General features: G+C 39.8%; 1 protein-coding gene across 2 annotated transcripts in view; it reads right to left on the bottom strand.

Annotated features, from left to right (window-relative positions):
- ATF1 (activating transcription factor 1) overlaps positions 1–10,680 on the bottom strand; it is a 33,235-nt gene continuing 22,555 nt past the window's right edge. For both annotated transcript variants that reach the window (XM_077328655.1, XM_077328656.1), the window contains exons 7-8: positions 6,093–6,252; positions 1–2,710 (exon numbers count right to left, since the gene is read on the bottom strand). In XM_077328655.1, the coding sequence (XP_077184770.1) occupies positions 2,566–2,710; positions 6,093–6,252 (305 nt within the window). In that variant the 3' untranslated portion in view covers positions 1–2,565. The remainder of the gene's footprint in view (positions 2,711–6,092; positions 6,253–10,680) is intronic.

Below are 10,680 nucleotides of genomic sequence, written 5' to 3'. Positions count from 1 at the left end.
TCGTATTTTGGATCCTTTATTACCGAGGTCGAAAGTGCAACCATCTGTTTATTTAAAAATATTTACAAATCTTTAATCTAAGCTGCTAACTCTGAAGACAAATCTATGGTAACTAGAGTTATATTACCTATGCTCCAGACTCAGTTTTATAATTGTCATGTAGATAGAAATGGTAAATAGCACAAATATTCCTCAGTAGATAGAAATGGTAAATAGCACAAATATTTTTCTTGTTAAAAATGACTGCGAAAGAAATGGACAACTTTATAATACTTCTATGATGACATACCCATGTTTTTACTCATGTCAACAAGTATCAACCAATTCAATGCATTTTCTCTGAAAAATAAAGCAAAAAAACTTCTATTCTTTCTCTGAACACACACAATTTTAGTGCCCTCTCAACATCAGTTATTTTGAAATTATTAATTTTCCTTGAAACAATGGCGGCTTTAAAATGTCAACAGACACATGGGTAAAATAAAATACAACATAGTTACAAGGCTATTTAGAGTTGCATAACACATCTTAATAATTTGAGGCCTGAAATTGGGATTCTCAATGAAAACTCATTCACAGAAAATTAATAAGCATACAGGAGTCATTACAAGATTCATTTTACACAGTCAAACTGATTGGATGTGATTATGTGGAAGAAGACACATGTACACCAAACAGCTTCTGTGTTTTCTATAAAGCACCTCATCCACTTCCACTCAAATTGTATCACAAACCATTTTTGAAATAGTTTGAAAAGTAGCTTATAATAGACATAGGGCTGCAGTAACACAAGACACAGAAAACCAGCTGCACATCCACAATCTTTCCCATGAGCGTAAAGTGGTTTGCTGAACTGGACATGCTAATTTCAGTTTTGGCCCATTTCCTTACAGGGTTTATACCCACCAATGCCTCACTAATTTAGATAGTATTGCTTTAGACACTGCAGTTTTTAAAAAGATCTTGGCAGGACTTCTATAATAGTTCAATACAATAGAATTTTCTGTAGAATGAGGCACCATGATAATCTCAAAATTGCCCAATATTTCTGAAATAGGCTTGCATGGCTATAAACAAGTGTACATCACCTTGCCATAATGTACTTAATGTGCTTAATAGCAACACTCCTGGAATGCTTCAGTCTTAACTAAGATAAGGCTCCATTTGTTAATTTAATATTTAATAAGTACTCAGGAATTCAGTTCATATCAAAAAATCTTTTAACATTCTTTGAAAAGAAAGCAGAATGATGCATATTATGATCCCTGACAGCATCTTTAGTAAATTCAAAAAACACATGCAATTATTTACGAACAGTACTTATTTTTTCAAAAATATTCTTGACATTTTTATTAAATTAAATTTTGCCTACAGAAATATATAGAAAGAATAACATCTGATTTAATCTCATAAAAATATAAACTTGATCATCTGAGGGAAAACTCTGTTTACTGGGAAAACTCTGTTTACTGGAAGTGCATAAACATTTAACATATCTATAGAAACTCAACTATAGAATTTGTAAATGTAGTAATTCAGCTACAAAAATATACCAGGCATCTGTTTCAATAACAGTACTTTTCATTTTTAAAAAGATTAGACAAATTACTGCCTAGTTTATAAACTAAATATTGTATTTGTGCAATTTAATCTCTCATACTAGAATTTTGCTTTGGCATGAAACTTTTGCTTCATTTTGTTTTAAACTTGAGCAGTATTAAGGAAACTGAAAATTGTTTAACCTAAGACAATAAAACAGGATGCTCAAGCAGAATGTGTGTTGCCTGTTCATTTCAGTTCATCTTGAGATAATCTTCCAAACAAATAAGAGACAATGCTGAATAAAAGCCCTCTGGAAACTTTCTCTCATCATCTATAGCTTTGATGTATACAACATACAGAGACATTGGCATCACCAAGGTCATGGCATCTTTTTGAGACTATATCCATGTACCTTTCTGGTTTCAAAAAGCGCACTGCCTTTACCTGTGTGAAAACACAGGATGCATTGAAAAAAATTAAATCGCCTGCCTGTTGAAAGCAAATATTTCTTACACTTTCTAGCAAGCTACTGGTTTCTCTAACGTCTAAAAACATAGATTAGAATTTACATTTTGAAGCAACAATATTTACATACAAGTAACTGAAAGAAAGCTGACTATTAGAGAGGTAAGATATTAAAATCAATGCTGGTTATATATATGTGGACAGATGTTTTTAGCTAAGGCAAAGACTTTGTTCTTCCACAATTTAACTACGATCAAATATCGCAAACATTTCAAAATTCAACTGTAGCCCAGGAAATTAATATCTCTTGATTGAATACGCACGTCCCTCTCTTCTGATTTAATGAAGATTCCAGTTGTGCCAGTAGAACTCTTCATGAGGATTTTGTGTTTCTTTTTTGTACTCTTGTCACCAAACAAGTTCTAAATAGAATCTTAACAGTCTTTGTGAAAGCTGGATTGAAATGATTCATTCTTGACCTTTCATTTGAATTTTTAAAAAATTAATATAAAAAATTCCCTCTGAAATTCTGATGTTCACAAAAGGCTTGCTTTTTTCCTACACATTTTTGTTGCAGTAAAGATCTTTCAGAGTTTTTAGCTCTTCAATTAGAGTTTTATTCTGGTTTTCAAGGACAGCAACTCGATTTTCAAGACATTTTACATATTCTTTCTTCTTTCTACGACATTCTCGGGCTGCTTCTCTGAAATTGAAGACAAACATTGTAATATGTCAAGCTAGTTTGCAATCACCGCGTTAATTCACAGTTGAGGCATGCCTAACTTACGTTTACATTTTTTCTTTTAAACTCAGGTGGCAGTTACCGTCCACTCACACACTAACACAGAACTTCATCTTTTTGGCATAAAATTTTTAAAAAGTGAAATGAGTCAGCACTGTTGATTGAAACACATAGCTTCCCAAGGCTTTTTTAAGGACTCAGAACTATCTACTGTATTAGTGACTAGTAAAAAAGCCCATTGCACTTTGAAATGCAATGGGCGCTAGCAGTGAGAGTGGGTATGGGGAGTGGGGGACTACCTGGAGCAGCTTACGAGCCGCTGGCGAGTGGCAGGAGTCCTGGAGTTTCGGTAGCCTGAGGCTGTCCAGAGACATGTCCGGTGTCCGGATTGCACTTCTGCCAGCATGGGCCAATCCAGACGTGCCCAGAAAAGCTGGGCGAGTCCGGATTGGGCTGCCCCTGGAGCACCCACCCCTGGGAGCCAGCCACGAGCTGTGTGCCAAGCCTTGTGGCCAGATGCTGCCTGGCTGGCGAGGATGGCACTGCTCTGCTATCCTACCTACCCGCAGGCCCACGAAGCCCGCCAGCAGCCACGATGTCCAGGCCACCTCTGCAGACATCATCCCAGCCTCCACCAGGGCAACAGACTTGGCCGCTGTGCACCACGACACCCGGCAGCCTTGTCCTTGCCCCAGACGCCAGCACGATACGCGGCTCTAGCATCACAGGCCAGCCAGCCCGCCTCCTGACGCCTTGCCCCAGCTACGAAAAGCGACTCCAGGTAGGTTGGCAGCAGCCCCCTCCGTTGGGGCCCTCTGCTAGAGCCTGTTGTATTCCTGGATGCAACAGGCTTTCAGGCTAGTTTCATATATAATACACTTTTCTCACTGAGACTTAAGATTACAAAACCTGATAACAAATTCAATTAACAGCACTGATCTCTTAATAAGCAAAACAATACAGAGAGCTAGACTTGAAGAGCTGGGAAACAATGTTAGCAAATTAAATAAAATACTGTCTAGGGAGCCTTTCTCAACTTTTTACTGTTGAGAAACCCCCTGAAACAAACCCCAGTAATGATGTGATTGTGCAGAATACGGTTAGGAAGCACTGCTGTATACATGTCCAACTGGGGCCCCTCCCCTTCCTAGGCCCATCACTGGCTATTGGGGGATGACATTATCATATATGGTTATACCACCTAATAAATGTTTAACACTTAAAAAAATATATTAAATATTCATTAATTCCCACCCATTTGGGAAACCAAATTCCAGGGCTGTCTTGATGCTCCAGGGTTTCATGAAACCCTGGTTGAGGCAACAAAAGGCAACAACAAGGCAACAAAATCTGGCAACACAGACAAAGAACTAACAAAGGCAACAAAAGTTTCTAAACTTTTAATAATTAATTTTCCAATTCTCCCAAGGGTTATTTTTTCAAAACACAAAATTGAAATAGTCAGAGAAGTGAATGCACACTAGATATCAGTAATGCAATGACACTCTGCTAAAGAGGAATTATATGTGATATATGTTTAGACTGTTCTATGTATTACCCCTGCAATGTTTTATGTAAACTGTCCTGAGCCGTATGGGAGGGTGGAATAAAAATCTAATAAATGAATTAAAAAAAGAAAGCAAATGTGAGCATATAAGGAACAACTGATTCATAATCCTGAAGAGCCAAATGTGTTTGCTGCTCCTCTCAGTAAAAGGTAAAGGTAAAGGTATCCCCTGTGCAAGCACCGAGTCATATCTGACCCTTGGGGTGACGCCCTCTAGCGTTTTCATGGCAGACTCAATACGGGGTGGTTTGCCAGTGCCTTCCCCAGTCATGACCGTTTACCCCCCAGCAAGCTGGGTACTCATTTTACCGACCTCGGAAGGATGGAAGGCTGAGTCAACCTTGAGCCGGCTGCTGGGATTGAACTCCCAGCCTCATGGGCAAAGCTTTCAGACGGCTGCCTTACCACTCTGCGCCACAAGAGGCTCTTTCTCCTCTCAGTAGACCCCTAAAATGAGTAATTGATCCACGTCTTCTCCACAGCTTTCATTATTGTTCCACTAGTTCCATGGTTTGCTAGAAACAACCTTTACAGCTGTATAACCTATTATTGTCAGGCTCAGATCCTAACAATTTCCGCTAACAGAAGAGGAGATTCCCCTCTTCCACTGGAGACACCCAACATATCCCATATGCCGCTTCAGGGGAACTCCACTCCCTCAGCAGCAGTGTTTTGAGGTGATCAGTGGGCAGTAGTAGGAAAGTTCTATTCTGCTAACAAAGGTGTCTTCCATTTGTAGATGTTATTATTGGAATCCAACTCTAAATACTTTCAAGGGTCTACTAATATAGTCATCAGCAGAAAATCTCAACATATTTCTGACAGATGCTCAAATCAAAGTGAGATCCACCTCTCCCCCAAGTTTGCTGTACAAGGCAGATGATTGGACTGGGGGTGATCACATTTATCTAAGTCAGGATAAATAAGTCACTGTTATTGTATTGACTGTTGCAAAGACTACTTGCTTTTTTATTCGTAAGCCGCCCCGAGCCAACTTGGCGGGAGGGGCGGGATATAAACCTAATAAACATAACATACTGGTCCAAGGAGACAGCAGCAGGGGAGGAGGCCTCGACCTCTATGCCTTGTTTGCTTTCCACAGGAAGAGGTTGGCTGCTGTGTGAAACAGAATGCTGAACACGCATACACACAAAATTTGAGGGAGATGAATGAATGGATTTGGCTGTGTCTCCCAGAGACTCCTGTGGCGCAGAGTGGTAAGGCAGCAGACATGCAGTCTGAAAGCTCTGCCCATGAGGCTGGGAGTTCAATCCCAGCAGCCGGCTCAAGGTCGACTCAGCCTTCCATTCTTCCGAGGTCGGTAAAATGAGTACCTAGCTTGCTGGGGGGTAAAACGGCAATGACTGGGGAAGGCACTGGCAAACCACCCCGTATTGAGTCTGCCAAGAAAACCCTGGAGGGCGTCACCCCAAGGGTCAGACATGACCTGGTGCTTGCACAGGGGATACCTTTACCTTTTACCCAGAGACTGTTTCATGATTTCACAAATATATTTGCTTATATAAAAAGCTTCTCTTCTGCTCCTTATTGTTCAAAAACTCCCTTATACAAAATGCTGGCAAAGTCAAATGGAATTTTTTTTAAACTAAAGTAAAAGTGTTATTTTAATGGAAAGTGATAGTGAATATTCTTTTAGGGAGAACAAAAAGACAATATGGTATGGAAGCTAATACCTGATTCACACATGTGTGTTTCAGACAATGAGTTTCAAAGCGGCATTAGGAAATGGCTAACAGTAACTGGGAAACCAAATACCTGTTCTTCATTAGCCGTATTTCTCTTTTCAACTGTGGATCATCTGTCTTGGTTGACTGAGATGTCAAGGAGACCGGAGTTGTCATCACAACAGTTTGTGGGAGGGACGTGGTGGTTGGTGTACTGCGTATCTGGTATGTCTGCATATCTCCTGAAGCAGCTGTCGAAAAACCAGCAGAAAATCATTATACAGGGAAGTATTTAAACATCAGTTCTGACTTTATTTTTCACACTTACGACGCACATATATCCAAGTTCAAAATGCAATGCACTAAATCAATTGCAGAGGGCATATGAATATAGAAATGGGTGTGTGCCTTTTAGTGACCTGGAAGCAACAGGTAGGAAAGAAACTAATAGTTCTGAGTATTTTAAAGACATACAGACCTTTTGCATTTCAGGCATGAGCAGAGGGTGACTGCCAAAGTTGGTAGTGTACCAGAAAACTTTCTGTTGCATTTTAGCTCAAGCACAAAAAACTAAATGGGACAAAATACTGTTCCTTAGGAAGAGGCACTAGTGGTCATTCTTAATGACTAGGCTACCATCAACAAAAGACAACGTTGAAGTTTGGGGAACAATTTGGATGCAGAGTGTGGGAACAAGGGAGGTAAGAGAGAGAAAATACTAGAGCCAGCACGTGTCCCCAGGGCAGAATAAAATGTTCAGTCTGGAGTAAGCTGACCCAAATGGCTCAGTGCTGCAGGAACCACTTGGCTTGGGCCGGTAGCTGTGTAGACCAATTCTATACCCATTGCCACAGTCACTGCAGCACTGCCAGTACCACAGGGGCCACTTGGCTCAGACTGTTCTTGGCTTCTACTGGCCTCCTAGGGGAGTGGACCACCGGGAACTTTCCAGTAAGTTCAAAGATTAACCCACACCAGTGCACCATTTCGTTTCAGTTTCAGCTGGGGAATCCATTGATCTCTGCCTAATCTGCTTATTGGAACAATGAAGAACAAGCCGACAATGGCATAAGAAACTTCTCTTTATTGAAAGCTCAGAAATCACAAAGTCAGTCAAAACGCGTTCCGATACAATGCCCAATTTCTGGAATCCCTTCCCCAGTAACGTATATATGAAAATAAATCTGATAATACGCAGAAAATAATGTAAACTAATAGTACAATTCATACACACCCTCATACATGCAATCCTTAATAATTGTAATAATCCAATATTTAAACATAACTCATAAGATGTCTTTACCTTAATAATTCCAATTACTAATTGTTTCAATACAACTCAAAGGTTTTCCTTATCTGTAAAGCAAATTCAAACAGTCACTAAGTGCACTAAGTTATTACCATCCAATCCTTATTCATAGTATCACCAAATTTTTCCAGCATACAAAAATCATACAGTTTCGCTTCCCTATCAAATTCGCCTTAAAAGGTTATATAATAACATTTATTGTAAGTAGCCAAAGGCCATTAGAAAGCACAATGAAAAAGGTAAGGTACAAATGCAAATAAAACTATTTTCTCCAAAATTACATACTGTAAACATGGACTACAGAATCACAATAAAAAATTTTAAATGATGTATCAAGGTGGAGACTCCTGTATAAATGCTTTGGCTCGAATCTTCCTGGCAGCCAAAGAGAAAAGTGCCACCCTATATGAAACATAGGGGTTGACATCTGATAACAGGCAGGTGAGTTTGTCAAAATTGGAAATAGGATATGAGTTGGCAAGGAATTTGCCCCTGGGTTCAAAGTGCAGGGGACAAGCCAAAACATAGTGGGGCAGGTCCTCCAAAAAACATACACAGTTTTGCTTACCTATAGAGCAGTGGTCCCCAACCTTTTTCCGGTTGAGGACTGCCTCCGGGGGTGGGGGAGAGCTGCCGGCCCAGGTGCCATACATGCGCGTTTTTGCCAGCAGGTGGCGCTAATTCGCAGAGTAGCCACACATGTGTTTTTGCCAGCAGGGGGCGCTAACGCGTATGCGTGGCAGCTCCGCGCATGCGTGTTTGCGTCCACTGGTGTGCCAGAGGCCGCGCCTGCCTCTTCCCCCCCTCTCACAGTAAGAAGCTAGCCGGGCCGTGAGCAAAGCAGCTGCTTTGGCGGCCACTTAGCTCGGGGCCTGGCGAGCTTCTCGCTGTGGGAGGGGGGGAGGGGAGAGGCAGGTGCGGCTGCCGGCGGCCCGCTACCGGGCCGCAGACTGGGGGTTGACAACCCCTGCTATAGAGTATCAAATTTGCCTTAAAAGGTCATATAATTTCCAAAATCTCTGGGGATTCAGGGGTCAGTAGCCTACAATATTGATCCCAAAAAGTCACACAAACTGTCAAGCTAAATGCAGTGTCATGCCAACAATCATAATTCTTAAAGGGGAAACATCCCCAGTGAAATTGACCGCATGAAACTTAATACAACCAAATCCAGGAAAGAGTACCACAATTCATAGCATCAACTCTACCATTCATAAAAAGCAGGACAAGTCCAATAGACTATTTAAACCCAAAGGAGTCACCGTATTCATAGACAAAATGAGTTCTGCTTCAGTAATGATGTTAATGTTGTTGGAACCAGTAATCGCCAGATGTTCCAATCCACAAAATCTGATCTGTTCTGCAGAACACTGGGAATCTACAAAGTGCTGGGGCAAAGGAGCGATAAGTATTCTATTTCAAACTTGAGAGATATGTTCTAAAATGCATACCTTGAGAGGACATATAGAGATGTCAACATAGACTAGTTCTCAGAGGCATATTATTGCATAGATTATGTTGGTGGTGTTGCAATTAATTAAAGACTTAATAGTCAACTTGCAGTTTGTCCTGAGGCAAACAAATGTTTTTATCTCCAACATGATCTCACATGTCGCACAAGACCATATTTGAAATATCCATGAGGAAGGGTTAGCCAAAGGGGAGGTTGTTCTCTCTTAAGTGGACTAAAAGTTTCGCCAATATTCCTTCCTCTTTTCGAGGCAAATAATGGTCTCTCCACACAACCTTTAATATGGGAAACCATGTTCCAATATTTATTAATAATAGTTCTTAACTGGTGAGCAACGGTGAAAATCCAAACACACATACTAGTCGATCCACTTGTGAGCATTTTATACTCCAACAATTCATTCTGCTAGCCTTTCATTTGGCATGCTTTATAACCTCCCAGGGATATTCCCTTTCCCCTTAAAGAGACAAAGCCTTAGATGCTATTTTGTAATTATTGGGTTCCAAATTGCCCATATGTTAAGTTTCCCCCTCAAATGACATGGGTGATAGGAAGGAACATGTAGTATTGTATTGCAATCTGCTGTTTTTAAAAAAGTCACCATTTTTAACATTCCATCGCTCTGTCTAACCCAGGCTTTTTCAACCAGGAATTAGTGAAGCCCTGGGGTTTCTTGATGGGCCTGGAAGGTTTTCTCAAATGGGTGGCAGTTAATTTTTTATATATTTTTAAAATTTGTTAAACATTTATTGGATGATGTGACCCCCCGCCCCTCCCAAAATGGCCAGTGATGGGCCTGGAAGGGATGTACACAGCTATGCTTCCCAATTATATTCTGCACTGTTTTGCCACTTCTGGGGTTTCTCAAAGCCTGAAGAATGTTTCAGGGGTTTCTCAATCATAAAAAAAGCTAAGACTAGTCTAATCACATGCTTATTCAAAAATGGAATTACCCTCTGATCCATATTAAGCTCAAATTTAATGGAATGGCGAACAGAGTTGATCCAAAGAACAAAATCATTGAGTTTCTACATTATTGTAAATTTAAAAAGTATCATCCAAGAACTGTGTAAAAATAAATATTTTTGGAAAATGAATTAACTTCAACATTCCTTAACCATTTCTTTTCAAAATTTAGCATACACAAGGTGGCTAAACCGGGGGCTAGACTTAACCCATTAATTTGTAAACATAATTGTCTTCATACTGAAAATGTTTTTTTCTAAAATAATATCCACGAAATACAACAACAAATGTTTGAATTTGCTTTACAGAGAAAGAAAATCTTTGAGTTATGTTGAAACAATTAGTAATTGGAATTATTAAGGTAAAGACATCTTATGAGTTATTTTTAAATATTGGATTATTAGAATTATTAAGGAACGCTTGTATGAAGGTGTGTATTAGCAGATATATTTTCATATATACAAGGTCACTGAGAAAGGGATTCCCGAAAGCAGGCATTGTACTGGAGCTTGTTTTGACTTTGACTTCCGAGCTCTCAATAAAGTGGAGTTCCTTATGCCATTGTCGGCTTGTTCTTTGTCGCTCCTGATTTTTCTGCTGATGGGTCGTCGTTTTGCTAATCTGCTTATTGAGCAGGGCCAACTCTCTTCCCAACAATTTTGATACATGCTGTAACCTTGACAGGGCAAAAGCCTAGCAATGCTGTACTGTTCCTATGCCTATGATTAGAATTGTGCTTTAAGATCTATACTGCTAGCACTCATCTGAATCTCTGGATTACTGCTGAATAATAAATATATTTGAATTAAGTGCACAGGTTCTGAAAAATAAATATGTGTATAAACAATGAGCTGGCTAGAACCAGTTGTAGAATAAGCCTACAATGGAAATTAGAATTTGATGTAAAAAATTTCCATTATGGAAAACTATTTT

The sequence above is a fragment of the Paroedura picta genome, chromosome 3, assembly GCF_049243985.1.
Source record: "Paroedura picta isolate Pp20150507F chromosome 3, Ppicta_v3.0, whole genome shotgun sequence".
Lineage (NCBI taxonomy): Eukaryota > Metazoa > Chordata > Lepidosauria > Squamata > Gekkonidae > Paroedura > Paroedura picta.
Note: the sequence above shows the minus strand (reverse complement) of the source record. Positions and strands in the feature narration are given on the sequence as shown.